Here is a 17,366-nt window from a genome sequence, read left to right on the forward strand (position 1 = left end):
AACTGACTAAGAATTTATTTGAAAGAGAAGACAAAGAATTAGAAGAGTTAAAGAGGACAATATCTTATCTCTTGAAAAAAGTGTCCAGGCTCGAAGAAAAAGTGACGAAGTTGACTAGGAGAGCCCAACATGCAGATATCATTGATGCCGGTGAAGCGATAAAACTCATTGAACATAATGTGGCGACGTTTGTTTTGGACGAAACGGAGGAATTTGGAGTCAATGCGATAGAAGATATGCATGACCACTTTAAATCTGACTTCGAAGCACGTAAGAGATGGTTAATTTTAGCGAAACACTGCCAGATGGCGAATTTGTGGACGCCTAGGCACGTAGGTGTTAGGCAAACAATGATTGAAAACCGAAACGATCATGCCCATCATAAAAAGTTTAAATTTTTTCAACTGCTTCAGACGATGAAAAGAATGAAGCCTCGCCATAAAGAAGAGTGCGAAGAAATTGTAAGACTGTTCATAAAAGTCAACCACCTGATGAAGTTTGGTATTATAGCATCGGAGTTCATGGAAATGAAGGCGAGATCAGATAAATGCACAACAGATTCGAAAAATCTCATGGATGGAGCAAAAATATGGGATAAAAGAAACGCCCGGAATGTACAAGATATAAAGTTAAAAGAAGCCAAAGAACACGTGACGCAATATTTTCCTGACGTCAATGATTCTGTTTGGAAAGGCACAATTGATATCATTGATGAGATAAATTGTCCAAGATTTGGCAAGCTGGTAAAGAATAAGAAGGAAGAGGTGAAAAAAAATGTCTCCGATATTTTCCCACAAATTCAGTGCGAAAACTTAGGGGAATTGATCATGTTCTCGAGAGGAGCCGAATGGAAAAGCGAGTGCCAGAAAGATGCCAAACGGTGGTACAAGTCGACCGCAGGGATATGGTGGACAAAAAGTCACAATGAAGCGATGGAAGTGATGGAAGGCCTCTTCCCAGATAACGCGAAGGAAGATATCGACCCTTTGCCTCTCGACGTCGCGAAACTGCACGTCGCTGATTTCGTAAAGAATGATAAATTATGGGAAGCGTGTTCGGAGATTTTTGAAATTTTCGAGTGGAAGAAAAAAAAATATTGGGAATATGAGTAAGAAAGTAAAAAACTGAGGCATTTCTTGCGTTATTACGTGCTTTTAAATGGTAACTTTCTAATTTAACTTTATATATAATTCTGAATAATTCGACAATTATTAACAGTCTTACTGTGCAACAAAAAATGTAATATTCAACGCGTAATGTTTGTCATTAAGTTTTTTAATATTCCCACGATTTATTATTTAATGATTTTAGTACACTTTCATATAATGATTAACAAACGAGCAGTTAATCTGCTGTAAACTGCACATAAAAATATACAACAATGTAATATTGTAGAATTGTAATTGTGAAAATATTGCCTTCATTGACTTTGCGTTGATAAAGAGTTGTAATTAAAAAGACTTCATATCTTTAAAGAAATGTACATCATAATATAATCCAAATGTTTCCTGTATAAGAGTTATGTACCCATATAGCTTAGCTTAAAGCACTGTGAGTGTTTCTTAATTACATTCAAAATAATTTCTAATCAAACCTTTATTTATGAGACGTATTGTATTACCGATAATATCCCATGGAATTCGCTGTATACTGAAAAAGGCTATGAAGGGGTTCCAGGCCTCCACCTTCTATTGTTTACCCGTGTTTTTTCTTTTAGGTACTATATATCTATACGTAAATCATTGATTTAGGGCCACCTCTTTTAAGGCTGGAGCGAATTGCCTATTCTTTCCACTTCCGAGAGGCCCTGAGGTTATACATGAACAATAAAAAATCATTTCCCACACCCATTATTTATAATCTTTAAAAGTTAATTCTGAAAAACTCTAAACACGGCAAGACGCATGTGGCGTTGGCGTCTACTCGTCTCAAACAGGTATAATCATGCATGAACTGATAAAAGGCTTAATTTGCTTAAAGGATTTTCTGCAATTTTTCGCTTTATCCCTTGTCATGACGTCAAAATCCAAAAAATCTAAAATTCAAGCGAGTATCGAGAGGGTTTTCGACCAATCAGAAGCGAGAGGACACTTTCGCCATCCCAAGATGACAAAGGCTGAAAAAAGCAATACAACAAAATTGCAGCTAGTTCCCATATCTTTTTTATGACAAATATCCTTGTGTACGTAGTTTCTGTGTATCATTTTTTTAGGTTATTATATTTTTCACAACCTTGAATCATATAATTATGTGTCTTCTCTTTTTTGAATTTTTTTTTATTTTACCTTTTTAAATTGCCGGCTGTATACGAATACTCTCCTTAACGTTATACCAATAATTTTCAATCATTTATATAAACATATACCACGGAAGCCGTAGGAAATCCTTCATTTTAACTCAGTTATTTTCAAGTTACTAGCCATCTTGCTAGGTTGTTTTGATTTATTATAGCATGAATTGAAATATGAATTATGTAGACTGTCGCATGCACGTAGCTAAGATTTATAGATATGATTAGGTAAGATAAGATTAGGTCGCTGTTTGTGTTTGTGTTAGCGGTGGACGTCAATCTGATTCTTCAAGACCAGTTCACGGGTAATTTTTACTCCAGGCGACTTAATTTCCTCTCAATTCGATATATGAGACTCAGAGTTTACAAGTTGCAGATAAGAGCACTTAACCACACAAAGCACTCAAAACTATGCACTCGTTTGCTTAGGATGAAAGGATAAAAAACAGACATAATTGCATCAGTCAGGCATTCTCACAACTACTGATAATATATGGATTTTTTTTTAATATCCAGTGATATTTATTATTATCCTGTTATTTTGCCCAGATTAAATTTGTTTTCTTTGAAAATGGATAATTGGATAAAAATTTTCTCGAACTGACGAAAGGTTTACATATTTCTCGTTCGAATTTATGATTATAGGAGAAGTCACGTTTTTCATTACATCCCCACGATGATTATTTCCTGTTTTCCTTTACCATGGCGCCACAAAAGTCAATATAATATTAAACTCAATCGGATTTCAGGAATGTAAGGGTTCTCGGCCAATCAGAAGCGAAAGGCAATTTAATTGTTTATGATAATTTTGATTGTTCCCCATGCAAGTATATTGGTCATTGTCAGTTAATAAAGATATCGTCTGGCAAATGTTGAGGATACCTCACCGACAATAAGTCTTCTGAAATTTTGCCCATAAATATTTCGTGGCTGTTGAATTGCTGTTGGACGATCGCGTATGGTGTTAAGGCCATCATCCTCAACTTGGACACGTTGGCAACTTGGCATAAACAGAAATATAAAAAGAAAAAAGCATGCAAACACTACGGCTATAGTTTTCAGACCATGTCCACGTAGACTATAAGCAAGGTAACGATGCTGCTTTGTGAGTTCAGTAGCGTAGCCAGCCTGTCGATTTTTCCCGCTATGCTAATATTTTGGTGTTTGTTGACTGTGAAAACAATAAATTTCTAAAGAAATGATGATTATAGTAACTCGAAATATACATAGCGGGACAAAATCGTCAGGCTGGCTACGCCACTGAGTGAGTTAATGACTGTACAGTGTACACTTATTAATGCTATGGAGTACGGATAATTTCTGTTGGGAGAGGTAATACTCCAGTTTTCAAGATTTCTGTTTTGACTTTTGACGGACTTTTCGTATTGGCTTAGCCAATTTAACACAGCTCGGGCGGGAGGGCGGCAATGCGACGCGAATTTAAAACCAAAATGTACTGTAGCAAAGTAATCTTGAAGAATATCATGACGGGAAAGAATTTATTGGCTTCTGGAAACTTAAAAACTCGGGAAAATCACGTCCGTTGCCAAATCGCGTGCGGTTTGTGTTGGTCTTTACGCCATGATTTCCGTTCGCCAACACAGCTACTTAAGGCTGCTTTCCAATTACGCGTTTAAGCGGGGAAAATTTTACATGCTTTCAAATATTTTTTTAAGACATTGGTCAACGAATGCATTCTAAAAAACTAAAACGAAAACTAAGTTCTTTCGATTTATTCGCCTAGGTTTTTGTGGGTAGCCTGCGTATGCGCGGCTAACCACTATGTAGTCGAAAAAGTGTCCGGATCTGTGTGTGTGTGTCTGTGGCAATCTTCGGCAAACGTCGGACATACGAAAGATGACGAACGGTACGTTCTACTTCCGGAAAATTTCGTTGTTTTCGAAGGACGGAAGCATTTGAAGCAACCGAAGTTACGTTAATACGTTTGTCAAATTTTAAAGCGAAGTTGAGTACTTTAAAGACGAAAAAGAGGTGATCGGTGAGCGTTGAATCTACAACTACAAAGTTACACTGTTATAATGCAATATTTCACCTGTCAATTTCTTAGTTGTGGACATGCAGCTATTAAACCAAATACATTACCTTATTGCAAATGGTAGTAACAAGTTGCCCTGTTTTATAAATTAAGAATTATTATGCAATATTTCACCTGTCAATTTCTTGCTTGTGGACATGCAGCTATTAAACCAAATACATTACCTTATTGCAAATGGTAGTAACAAGTTGTCGTGTTTTATAAATTATAATTTGGCAAATGGTAGTAACAAGTTGCCTTGCTTTATAAATTATAATTCAATATTTCAACTGTCTTTCTTGCTTGTGGACATGCAGCTATTAAACCAAATACATTACCTTAATGCAAATGGTAGTATCAAGTTGCCCTGTTTTATAAATTATAACTCGGCAAATGATAGTAACAAGTTGCCCTGTTTTATAAATTATAATGCAATATTTCACTTGTCAATTTCTTGCTTGTGGACATGCAGCAATTAAACCAAATGCTTTGGAGTTCAAAAAACAAAACTGTTAACAAAAGTGCATTTCAACTAATCAAAAATCTTTAAAATATTGTTCAGATACATAGATAAGTCCTTAAAAAATGTTGATGCGAAACGTTTGAAACAATTTTGGACTCTTTGTTATGTGACTGTAAAATGATCTGGCAAATCAAGTAGTTTATCCTCAATGAAATCTTTGTTAAGATCTTTCTCCTTCTAAACTAAGCTTTATGTTAACAGAGGATGTGTGCCACCATCCCGGAACCTTACTCTCCTTTTTGTTCTGTTCACCTATTCTGCTTAAAAAATTTCATTTCCTATCTCTTGTAAAAATGCTTTTATATATGTTTTGATCTGTCCTAAAATGTATTTAATACAATAAAATATTATAATATATAGATTGCATAATAAATCGACTTCGTTATAACTGTATTCAACCAGCTAACTATAGGGCGTTTATTCTGTTGTCTATGGCATTAGAACATAAGACTAGAAAATAATATTTTATTGCATCAGTTGATATTTACTCGCCACTATAGCAGCTTTATCGCATTAATAATGTTTTACAGGCTACCCACATGTACGCATTGCGTACCTATTTTTTAAAAATGACATACATAAGGATTTTGGCATTTACGTGTGGGTACGTGCGTATGAAAAACGCGTGGGTGAGATAGCAGCCCTTAGATCATCTCTGAGACAATGAAAAATTCCGCTTCGCGCGCAAGATTACGCCTAGTTGACTAGTAATTTTATCGTCAGACCATCATGCATACCGCGATAATTCTCTGCTAAAATAGAACCAGTTTGAATGAGGAGAATGCTGATGACTGGGTATTTTTTTTGGTAGAATTTTTCGCTCCGCCATTTACACCGCTTGATCGAGCATGCGTAAGGTAAGGTGACTTATTTTCAGGTTATATTGTATTAAGCAATACTGCATGGTTATCCAATATTGAAAACAGCAACACGGTAATCATTATCTATAAACATTGTCATTGAATTCCCAACTTTACGATTCATTATAGATTATCAAAGAGAGTTTTAAACTTGTCAACCATATTCTTCCCTGGATATTTGGGATAGCCATTACACTCACCCAAAGCCAAGGTATAGCTCGCAAGAAGAACAATACATGATAGGAGTGTGAGGCAAGGGCAAGGTCGTTGCCTTGAAAACTTGTTAAAAAATAGTCGTGAAAATAGGTTGTATTAGGAACCAGTCTTTCTCGCATTTCCCAGAATTGAGTATCAGTGAATTCAATTTAATCATGACGCAGGACTACAGTACTACTTTCTGCCCCTTATATTCAATTAAAAACTCATTCTTAGCCAGGAAGATGCAAGCCTCTTGAAATGTTTAGGTCAATGGAAGACAATGATGCTTTAAATAAAAACACATAAAATTGCTGTAATTCGTAGGAATTTCAACTTGTTATCTATTGTTTTTAATGCGTTCGTCGAGGTTTGACCTAGTACTACTAATCAAAAGTGTTTTGATTTCAACTGACTGGCCTATATACGTGTAGATGAAGTGGCAATGGTCCCGGATAGGTCAGTTTGCTATAAATGCACTTAAGCCAGAGTTATCTTCAAGGAGCATTAGACATAGCGGAAATTTTAATTGTTGCCATGTGAACTGATTTTGAAAACAGGTTGTTTTTTAAACCCTTGGGAGTGACCCAAAACTCGACTATATACTGCCTCCTCGTTTTCAGATGTGGATTGGCCAAGCGGTGGCTATGGTCTTCCTAAACCCAAGTCAGGATGTCCAATAAGTAAAACGAGCGTATGGAGCGAAGGATGGAGGCTTCAGGACATGGAAGATATAGCCAAAGCTTCGCGATTGTCAAATGGGTCACACTTACACATCGAGATTATTGGTAGAGGAATCGATTTAAACAGGACCTTTTGTATAAAACAAAATTTAACCGGAATTCAAAGAGGATCCTGGCCGAATGGTAAGGTTAATATTGGGTAATATTGGTAGGATTTTTGAATATATAAATCTTTTTTTTTGGTATGTATGTGATTTTTGTCTGGTTTTCCGCCATGAAATAAAAAGTAATCGGAAATATAGAAACCGGCCATGTTTAATATATGATTTAATATATCTGTTGATCGACATGTTTTTTATACAAACAGGTGAATATTGTATTTACAAGAGCGAAGATAGCAGGTGTCCGGAGGATATGTCGTCCGGGTGGGTAAAATGGAATGATGAAGATTGGGCAAACGCAAATAACAAAGGTGGTTCGCTTCCTCAAGGCGTATATAACAACGAGACCCTGATTCATTACTGTTGCCAAACTAATGGTAAATGGTCTGATTCCATCGAGCTACCAGTGAATCAACCGTTTTATTTATTGACGACCAACTCTGTTGAAACTCCAAAATGTCAGATGGTGAAATGGGCAAACAGTCGCTTGGAGTACGTTGTGTTTGATACGGAAAAGATGTCGAATGGAGAATTTCAAAAAGGCGACCATGTGTTTATTAAGCCCAGACGAAAAGTGTATTACTGCTATTATGAAAGTAAGTATTCAATTGTTACTTTTATTTCTTCCAGAATAGAATAATCGAACTCTGTCTGCAGCTTCCACTCTCGTTTGAAGCAACTTGATGTCTTTTGAAATATACTTTATTTCAAAGCTGTAGTCCTTATAACCAAACATAATCACGAAATTCCCACGAGTTTCATAAAGAATGACAAAAGATATAATCGTAGAAATACTGCAAAATTTTTATATATCACCAACCTTTTTGGTGCTGATTGAACGAAATATGAGCGCAAGAAGATCTGGTAACTATATAGTCAAGCTTTCGATTTAGTGTTTTGGATTTCATGCTTCTTGTTGAAATCAAAATCTAGTTGATAGCTCAGTGAAATCATCTGAATTCATTCAACTTCTCATTAGAAGGACTGTCAGAAAATTACCATGAATCCATGTCTAAAAGCCATGGGCTGGTTGTGTAAAACTCTTTAACTACATTTTGCATAACTTAGCAGGTCCTCAGGTCGAAACGTCGAGAAGTGTTTTTGTCTATTTTAGGCAGTTGTTATACCACATTTAATTTTATGCTAAGTTGTTTGAAGACGCTGCCACGCTGCTCCTTGGTTATATTGAAACGTATATCTACATTTTGCATAGTTATCTCAGAAACACACAACTCTAATTGACCAATTCTGTCCTTAACTACCATTGAAAGTTAACTACAGTTTTTTATACAGCTGGCCCTTGGGATCGGTTGTATAAAACTCTTTAATTACATTTTGTACAGTTAAATTCTAGTTAAATAACTCAGAAATACACAACTCTGATTGGCCAATTTTGTCCCTAACTACAGATTAAAGTTAACTAGTCTTTCATACAATTGGCCCCAGGAAGAGTAACATTACTACAGTGTTTTCTCTACCATTCATCTCCAGGATGTCATCGCACAATGAAAAATGTTTCCAGCGGTTCGTTCGAATCTTATCCAGCACCAGCTACCGAAATGGATCCTCGTTCCCAGTACTGCTCGTGGCTAATTACCATTCCTGCAGCATTTGGTGCTGTTTCCTTGAATTTCAGTGAAATGACTATACCCAGCTGTGATGACTCATTTCTAAGAATTTACGATGGTGGCAACGCGAAAGCGCCTTTGCTGGGTTCATATTGCGGATCAAATGCCAGCGCACAAGTCAAGATTAATTCATCGACAAATAGTTTATACGTCGTGGCAAATTCTGGGAGACATGGAAAAAATGGAAGCGACATTTTTTCTTTTCAAGCCCAATATCACAACGAAACTTCCACAACGTCAACGAAAGGTTCAGGTATGTTTTTTTAGGAACGTTTCACGATCCTTTTTCGAATACATGCAGAGGTAATTTATTTAATAACGTGGTGCTTAGCATATAATTATAATAAAATCCAAATTAATGGTCTCTTTTCATTTTTAACCAAAACAGTCGACAATTTCAGCGAACTTGTTATTATAATCTTGACCGTGGGTGTGTTCCTAGTCCTCGTTCTCGTCATTATCGTTGTGTTGGTAAAATACAAACAGAGGAAAACTATTGTCAATAATGCAATAGAGATTGGTGAACACTCACTGGGACCATCACAGGTATGAATTACCCAGAATGCCCTCTTCCACGGGTATATATTATAGACAACATACGTTAGCATTCAACAAGCTCAGTCACACTAATTAAGTGACATAAAAATTTTCTTACTGATCAATGAGAAAGTTTTTTTTTAATTAATGGAAAGATTTTGGGCAAAACACTGAAAATCAAGCTCTTAATTGAATTAAAAATACAAGTAAGGAAACGTTATGACAAGATTGAGATCTCCCACCCAATGAGTTTGAGCATTTAAAATACAGGCCATATAGTCTAAAGTTAGCCTAATAGGCCTGGTTTTTATTTCGTCGTGACTGTCGTGAAGATAAAGGTGACGATGTAATAGATATCAGTTTCTGCATAAACGCAGTCAACAATTACAGATTTGAAAACATTAAATTAGGACAAATTTACAACGAGGCATTTATACTTTTCACATTAGTGAAAATACCTTTTTCATAACTACAATTACAAGAAAATGGAAACTACGCAATATGCAATATTGAAAGCCAGTCTCTTCAAGAAGACCAGCAAAATTAATGGTTATAATGGTTACAACTCAAATGAAACAAGCGAAATCTTTCACATGCGGATAAAATTATTCTCAAAACTCAAAAGATCAGCTATTTCTATCTTGATAATATCATTTTTCGTGGTTAACAGGAACCAGTACGTTCAGATGATGAAATAGTATGTGAAGCACAGGTGCAAACGTCGCCAGAAGAATTAACTTCGCCTGAAAATTATAGCGCTTACGTTATCCCCCTACAACCCGAACAGTCATATGCTGTACCAGCAGATCAGAACACGGGACCATACGAAGATCTTTACGTGATTTCCTCCGAACCAAACTTGCCTGTTTACACACAGCTGGATGCTTGCGAACGAGATAAGGAAAATTATTATCAAAAGTTGGTTCATTCGGATGAACCCGAACAAGCATGTGTTCCTTGAGGAAAACGAAGTAATCCTGATTTTAGGGCCCGTTTCAGACATCGAACTTCTCATGTACCGAATCGAATGCAATAGAACTGAAACAAGACTTTAGGTCAATAACATCAGCTTCTGCACATAAGATGAAAAACGCGTCTGATCTATCATACTTTAATTCTCTATTTTTTTTCAAGTGCTCAGTATTTACGCCTATTCATGATTGGAACTTATCGCTTTTGAAAATGGTGGATTCGCCAATAAATAACTGCAGATTAATCAGTATTCAATTCATATACGTTCGCTTCTATTCAATAACAAAAGATCGTAGCCCTCCGGGAATTATCAAGGGTTTCGCCTTTCGGGTTATACCCCTGTATAATAAATGATAATTATTAACAAAGCTATTGGTTGTTTACTTTCAAGGAATATTTTTTAGTACAAATTTACCAGTGCGATGACACTCAGAGGTACGTTCATGCAGATATAGGTTATTTTTCTTTCTAAAATAAAACCTTTCAAGCGATATCTTGGATGATTCATTATGTCTTTGAATATCATCGCAATTACAGCTATTGAACGAAACTTGCCAACATAGCATTAAAAATAACAATATATTATATCGCTCGCTATTGCTTCCCGAGCCCCATTTAAAGTTTCCTGGGGCCGGTTGTATCAAGCCCGTTTAGCTGAAACGGTGGATAAGTCAAATTTAAATAACACGCTCACATCTCTCTTAAATGAGTCAACTTGAATATCATGCACTGAATATGTAGTTGTAAACAGTATTTTTGTATTAAGGTTAAAAACATTTAGTTCGCTTGTTAAATAAAACGATAGACTTGCTTTCGATTTTGAAATTAACCATGCACCGTTTAAGCTCAACGGGCTTGATACAACCAGCCCCTGGTGTCGGTTTCAAAACGTCAGCATAAAACTAATGCTCGTTGGCAACAATATGCTTTGATAATACGTATAAAACTGCCTATTTGTTTTTATTCTAGAATAAAGAGCTTTTATGCACATTGTAAATTCTCTAACACACTGGCATGCAAAGAGTTGTACCATATAATTATCGTGTCGTATAGGAAAATACAAACTCATTTGGATAGCAACTGCATCAGTTATTCCGTTTTGTGGTATTTTAGCGGAAGCCCAGGCCCTAGCTGGAAACAAAATGTCTTTATTTTCTATAGTTTTGGGTCGTTTGAAGACCAAAAGAATGATAACCGAAGATTTATTTATTTAACTTGTTTTTCAATTCGAATTTATTTTATTCAAGATGACGATATTCATCGCTCTACAACTGATTACAATAATCGCAATAGAGTTCACCGCTGGCATGGAAGGTACGCATTGTTTACACCAGCTTGAAAATTTATTTTTTACATAACAATAACGTTATGTTAGATTTAACGACATCTATATTTTGATATTTTTAACACGAGTTCTATATTCAAACATATACTCAATAGACCTATGACCATGCAGAACTGTGTTTCTAATTGTATATCATGATTCAGTGAATAATATAATATTATTCCCAAAGCCGGTATTAAAACTGTATTGCAATTTGTTACGATATGCTCTCTGAAGCTTGAAAAAGAAAGTAGGCTGAATCATCTTGTTTTTTTTCACTCCATAGGTACAGTACCGGTAGAGACTTGCAAGTTCCTATCTTACGACTTCATACATGTGTTTAATGATTCAGCGCATGACATTACCGCCGACAAAATCAGCCCAAACAAAGAAACGCTTAGTAGTTTGAGAAAGTTCATCGTCACCGCCAAGAGACGATGTTCAATTTCTCTCACTAACATCACCCATCATGAAGAGAGGCTTAGGCAATTCACCAGAATCACGGAAAGAACTCAACTCCTGGTTTCCGCAGATAAAAACATCACAAGCGCTACAGACAGATTAACGGAGCTGAAACTTTGTGTGGATGAGTTAATTAATGGAATTAGCGCGAATTCACTGCAGCTCAATATGTCGGGGGGTTTCAAGGCGGGTGTAAATGGAGGAGCTCTGGGAAATGTGGTGGAAAATTCCTGTTGTCATGTCGTATACGGTTTTCCATCTGGCAAAAACAAATGCTGTAGACCTGGTTTCGTCGAGAAGGATGGTTACTGCGGTAAGAATACCTAGGACAGAAATACAATCCCAAACGAATTATTGCCACATATGCATGTGAAATCCGGTTTCATTCAGCCCTACGTCCAATGGTGAGGACTTTCACTTAAGCTCTTTCATTTTCAGCTTGCCCAAAAGGAAGTTTTCTGAATAAAAGTCGATGTGACGTCTGTCCAGAAGACACGTATCAACCAAAAACAATGAGCATTGGATGTCTGTCGTGTCCAGATGGAAAAATAACTTATGGAGGAACTGGAGCTGACAGTCTTTGGTCTTGCTTGCAAGGTACAAATTCAAGCATATGTAAGAATCTTCAATTCGATTTTTTACTTAGAAACTTTGAGATAAAAGCCCTTAAGAGTGAAAAATAAAAGGCATCGCAATAACTCTTTCTATAAATACGAAATCTGCGAAGCTAATGTTGTGTTTTTCTCTTTACTTAGCTTGCGCGCCTGGCCAGCGATACAATTCTACGTCAGAAAGATGTGAAGCATGTGCTAAGAACACCTACCAACCACTGGTGGGGCAACGTTTTTGTGCCACTTGTCCAAACAATACAGTCACGAAAAGTACTGGAAGCACGAAACAAGAGGATTGTGTCCAATGTAAGTGAACCGACCAACTCACATCGAAACATCGTAAGTCCAGGTGACCCTGCGAGTAGCCAGGCAGCCACTGGAAACCATGCAAAAAATACGGGAAGTAAAATGACCCAAAAAGCCTGTAAAAATTTTTCATTGTTTAGCTTGCCCAGTGGGTACCTCTTACAACTTCGTGAGTAAGAACTGCAAGCTTTGTCCAAAGAACACTTTTCAACCAGGGGAAGGACAGTTCAAATGTATATCATGCGAATCAGATAGGATTACCACATCCAATGGATCAAAGATTCAGACGGACTGCATAAAAAGTATGTATCTTAAATGAAATGCAATATAATAGTAATAGGAAAGAGGTTCCATCTTGCACGAAGAACTAAACTAGCAAAACCAAAGGTCGCGGGTTCGTTTCCCACTGGGCACAAGCTGCCCGAAGCTGCATGGGTGCCTGGTTGGTGACTCAGAGTAGCACCACAATATTATCGTATTAATTCATATACCTGAGTCATATGCACCATCATGAATGCTTCATCAATTTTGATCATAGATTGTTTCCATGGGTTATTTCTCAATCAAACGACACAGGAATGTGAAGGCTGTCCTCTCCACTATATATAGCTCAATAAAAGAGCTAGAGCTGTACGAAACAGCATTCATAGATTCGTTTCTTTTGAATTACCAGTATTTTACAGCTGAAGTTACGGGTTCATATACTGGATTTTCCAATGAAATACGTTTTTTCCGAACACCGCTCATGCAAAGAACATTGGATCGTACCATTAGTTGGCAATTATAACACATCTGACGAAACGCATTTTATTATATGTTTTTGTTACAGATTGTTCAGCTGGAACAGCGTACCATTTTACAAGCAAAACCTGCGTGGACTGTCCGTTGAACACTTTTCAGCCATTCTCTGGTAAAACAGCGTGTGTGCAATGCCCAGTGGGGACGATTACCCTGAATACTTCAACTGTCAGGAAAGAAGGTTGTTTAATAGGTACAAAGAAAACAAAGTAAAAAACATCTCTTCCTCATCTTCTCTTCTCAAGACTCTAAAAAACTGTATTCCTTCACGTCATGCCCAAAGGCCTCTCCGTCTTGGTGCTTGATTTAGAAAGTTATTTATCATATTTCATTGCAATTAAATTGTTACAATATGCTCTCTGCGTCTTGAAAAAGAAAGTAGCCTGAATCATCTTGGTTTTTTTTCACTCCATAGCTACCGTACCGGTAGAGACCTGCAAGTTCCTATCTTACGACTTCATACATGTGTTTAATGATTCAGCGCATGACATTACCGCCGACAAAATCAGCCCAAACAAAGAGACGCTTAGTAGTTTGAGAAAGTTCGTCACCGCCAAGAGACGATGTTCAATTTCTCTCACTAACATCACCCATGATGAAGAGAGGTTTAGGCAATTCACCAGAATCACGGAAAGAACTCAACTCCTGGTTTCGGTAGATAAAAACATCACAAATGCTACAGACAGATTAACGGAGCTGAAACTTTGTGTGAATGAGTTGATTAAAGGAATTAACGCGAATTCACTGCAGCTCAATGTGTCGGGGAGTTTAAAGGCGGGTATAAATGGAGGAGGCCCGGGAAACGTGGTGAAAAAGTACTGTTGTCATGTCGTATACGGTTTTCCAGCTGGCAAAAACCAATGCTGTAGACCTGGTTTCGTCGAGAAGGATGGTTACTGCGGTAAGAATACCTGGGACAGAGATACAATCCCAAACGAATCATTGCCACATATGCATGAGAAATCCGGTTTCATTCAGCCCTACGTCCAATGATGAGGACTTTCACTTAAGCTCTTTCATTTTCAGCTTGCCCAAAAGGAAGTTTTCTGAATAAAAGTCGATGTGACGTCTGTCCAGAAGACACGTATCAACCAAAAACAATGAGCATTGGATGCCTGTCGTGTCCAGATGGAAAAATAACTTATGGAAAAACTGGAGCTGACAATCTTTCGTTTTGCTTGCAAGGTACAAATTCAAACATATGTAAAAATCTTCAATTCGATTGTTTACTTAGAAACTTCGAGATAAAAGCCCTTAAAAGTGAAAAATAAAAGGCATCGCAATAACTCTTTCTAAATACGAAATCTGCGAAGCTAAAGTTGTGTTTTTCTCTTTACTTAGCTTGTTCGCCTGGCCAGCGATACAATTCTACGTCAGAAAGATGTGAAGCATGTGCTAAGAACACTTACCAACCACTGGTGGGGCAACGTTTTTGTGCTAATTGTCCAAACAATACAGTCACAAAAAGTACTGGAAGCACGAAACAAGAGGATTGTGTCCAATGTAAGTGAACCGACCAACTCATCATAAGTCCAGGTGACCCTGCGAGTAGCCAGGCAGCCACTAAAAACAATGCAAAAAATACGGCGAATAAAATGACCCAAAAAGCCTGTAAAAATTTTTCATTGTTTAGCTTGCCCAGTGGGTACCTCTTACAGCTTCGTGAGTAAGAACTGCAAGCTTTGTCCAAAGAACACTTTTCAACCAGGGGAAGGACAGTTCAAATGTATATCATGCGAATTAGATAGGATTACCACATCCAATGGATCAAAGATTCAGACGGACTGCATAAAAAGTATGTATCTTAAAAGAAATGCAATATAATAGTAATAGGAAAGACGTTCCATCTTGCAAGAAGAACTAAACTAGCAAACTCACGCTAAAGCTGGGTGCCTGGTTGATGACCTAAGTAGCACCATCACAATATTATATCATACACCTGAGGCATATGCACCATCACGAATGCTTCATCAATTTTGATCACATAGATTGTTCCCGTGGGTTATTTTTCAATTAAACGACACAGGAATGTGAAGGCTGTCCTCTCCACACTTATCAACCAATGCTTGCTAGCACAAAGTGCAACGACTGTCCCAATGGTAGAATTACTGTCAGCAGTTCTAGTACAAAACAAGAAGATTGCATTCAAAGTAAATTAAACTATTCACAGCGCCTCTCTTTCATCTTCTTTTCTCAAAACCCTGAAAACCGCATGCCTTCACGTTATGTCTAGAGTAGATCGAGGCCTCTCCATCTTTGAGGTTGATTTAGACGGTTTATCGATAAAATGTTGTTTTACTCGCTGTTTTTTAAAAAACTGAGAGTTATTACCATCACAAAAGCCAAAAGAGCCTTGCTTATAAGCCTTAAATGTAAATATTGTTTCATTCTCTTCCAGGATGTCATCACAGGATAGAAAATGCTTCCAGCGGTTCGTTCGGATCTTATCCAGCACCAGTCACCGAAATGGATCCTCGTTCGCAATACTGCTCGTGGCTAATTACGACACATGTAACATCCGTTATTACCTTAAGTTTCAGTGAAATGACTATACTCAGCTGTGATGATACATTTCTAAGAATCTACGATGGTGCTAACGAGAAAGCCCCATTGATGGGCACATATTGTGGATCAAATGCAAGCACACAAGTCGAGATGACATCATCTACAAATAGTTTATACGTTGTGGCAAATACAGGAAAGACTGGAAGACGAGATTTTTCTTTTGGAGCTCGTTATAGCGAGAGTTTTAAAGATTCAGGTAGGTTTTAGAACGTTCACAAACTTCTTTGGTCAGAGTAGTAATTTAGAAAAGCACTCACCAAACTGCCCTCTGGTACACATACCAGTTCAGCATTTGTAGTAACTTTACTCTATTGTAGTAGTTCAGTGTAATACGTGCGACCTTAGATATCTTTCTTTTAAAATTTAACCACAGGGGAATCTCATCTTTTGCACTATATGTTTCCATATGCCCAACTTGGCAAAATGGCGTCGTAGTCCCCGAAAGAGGCGTATACGTTTTAATCTATATGTTCAGTACTTTGATTCTTTTTATTTTCAGTGAACGAAGACCGTTCGCGTAGTTTAAGCATACTCATAATTATATTGTCGATCGGGGGTTTTGTGCTGGTTGTTATCATCGTCATAATTGTCGTGCTGGTGAGGAAAAAACGGAGGAATGCAGAACCAAAGTCAGTTGTAGCTCCTGTCAATATTGCACTGGAGAGAGTTGAAAATTCAGAGGTTGATCAGGTAACTGTTTTTCATATCGCTATTGAAGAGGATAGACAAGTTAGTCTATAATGTAATTTTTCGTGGTTAACAGGAACCAGTACGTTCAGATGATGAAGCAGCATCTGAAGCACAGGGCCAAACATCGCCAGAAAATTTAACTTCAACTGAAAATTATAGCGCTTACGTGATCCCCCTACAACCCGAACCGTCATATGCTGTACCAGCAGATGAGAACACGGGACCATACGAAGATATTTACGTGATTTCCTCCGAAACAAACTTGCCTGTTTACACGCAGCTGGATGCTTGCGAACGAGATACGGAAAATTATTATCAAAAGTTGGTTCATTTCGTATGAACTCGAAAAGGCGTTTATCATTTCCTTGAGGAAAACGAAGAAATTCTGATTTTGCCGCTGAGGCTCGTTTCAGATGTCGAACTGTGCCGAATTCATAGGCGTACGGGACAGGGGGGACACTTGCCCCCCCCAAAATTTCGAGATTAAAATATTTCGGGCAAAGTTCAAGGGAAAATTCGGGCAATCTGAAAAAGAGTTACAGAGGTAAAATTTTTAGAACCAAAGTTTGTAATATATATCACATAATTATGTGTACTCTATTACTCTATTTGGCCATTTTTGTTATACACTTTCTTGAAAGCACATCCGACGCTTTGCCAAGTTTATTGTTACAAATCTGGTAAAAGTTAAAATTCGGGTACAAAATTTTTTTTGCCCCCCCCCCC

The 17,366-nt window shown here is 37.3% G+C and overlaps 2 protein-coding genes across 7 annotated transcripts; both read left to right on the forward strand.

Annotated features, from left to right (window-relative positions):
• Positions 1-3,137: 3,137 nt before the first annotated feature.
• Positions 3,138-9,899, forward strand: LOC114523097. 4 transcript variants are annotated; one of them, XM_028543934.1, is made up of 8 exons: positions 3,138-3,379; positions 5,660-5,705; positions 5,838-5,919; positions 6,527-6,769; positions 6,954-7,343; positions 8,239-8,628; positions 8,764-8,921; positions 9,583-9,899. In XM_028543934.1, the coding sequence occupies exons 2-8, from the start codon at positions 5,697-5,699 to the stop codon at positions 9,871-9,873; spliced, it is 1,563 nt and encodes a 520-aa protein (XP_028399735.1). In that variant the 5' UTR covers positions 3,138-3,379; positions 5,660-5,696; the 3' UTR covers positions 9,874-9,899. The 4 variants fall into 4 exon arrangements, with proteins under 4 accessions (XP_028399735.1, XP_028399734.1, XP_028399736.1 ...); XM_028543933.1 differs by lacking the exon at positions 3,138-3,379 and adding an exon at positions 4,154-4,289; XM_028543935.1 differs by lacking the exon at positions 3,138-3,379 and adding an exon at positions 4,246-4,282.
• A 331-nt stretch (positions 9,900-10,230) lies between these two features.
• LOC114523096 (signal peptide, CUB and EGF-like domain-containing protein 2) lies at positions 10,231-17,266 on the forward strand. Of its 3 annotated transcripts, XM_028543931.1 has the most exons (14): positions 10,231-10,319; positions 11,132-11,198; positions 11,495-11,983; positions 12,109-12,267; positions 12,426-12,587; positions 12,728-12,889; positions 13,417-13,578; positions 13,801-14,286; positions 14,412-14,570; positions 14,727-14,888; positions 15,019-15,180; positions 15,784-16,146; positions 16,450-16,640; positions 16,714-17,265. In XM_028543931.1, exons 2-14 carry the CDS (start codon positions 11,132-11,134, stop codon positions 16,978-16,980), a joined length of 2,991 nt encoding a protein of 996 aa, XP_028399732.1. In that variant the 5' UTR covers positions 10,231-10,319; the 3' UTR covers positions 16,981-17,265. The 3 variants fall into 3 exon arrangements, with proteins under 3 accessions (XP_028399732.1, XP_028399733.1, XP_028399731.1); XM_028543932.1 differs by lacking the exon at positions 10,231-10,319 and having other exon boundaries at positions 10,697-11,198; positions 13,417-13,566; positions 16,714-17,266; XM_028543930.1 differs by lacking the exon at positions 10,231-10,319 and having other exon boundaries at positions 10,697-11,198.
• Positions 17,267-17,366: the final 100 nt, after the last annotated feature.

Source organism: Dendronephthya gigantea, unplaced genomic scaffold, assembly GCF_004324835.1.
Source record: "Dendronephthya gigantea isolate DGI-Jeju-01 unplaced genomic scaffold, DenGig_1.0 000026F, whole genome shotgun sequence".
Classification (NCBI taxonomy): Eukaryota; Metazoa; Cnidaria; class Anthozoa; order Malacalcyonacea; family Nephtheidae; genus Dendronephthya; species Dendronephthya gigantea.

What these genes read in the sequence shown, in the direction of transcription:
- LOC114523097 (XM_028543934.1), top strand. An exon ending in TACACTCACCCAAAGCCAAG is followed by an intron (nt 5,920 to 6,526) that starts GTATAGCTCGCA and finishes CCTCGTTTTCAG; the next exon opens with ATGTGGATTGGCCAAGCGGT. An exon ending in ACTCACTGGGACCATCACAG is followed by an intron (nt 8,922 to 9,582) that starts GTATGAATTACC and finishes CGTGGTTAACAG; the next exon opens with GAACCAGTACGTTCAGATGA.
- LOC114523096 (XM_028543931.1), top strand. Translation starts at nt 11,132, where the DNA reads ATGACGATATTCATCGCTCTACAACTGATTACAATAATCGCAATAGAG. An exon ending in GTTCACCGCTGGCATGGAAG is followed by an intron (nt 11,199 to 11,494) that starts GTACGCATTGTT and finishes TTCACTCCATAG; the next exon opens with GTACAGTACCGGTAGAGACT. An exon ending in ACAAGAGGATTGTGTCCAAT is followed by an intron (nt 14,889 to 15,018) that starts GTAAGTGAACCG and finishes TTCATTGTTTAG; the next exon opens with CTTGCCCAGTGGGTACCTCT.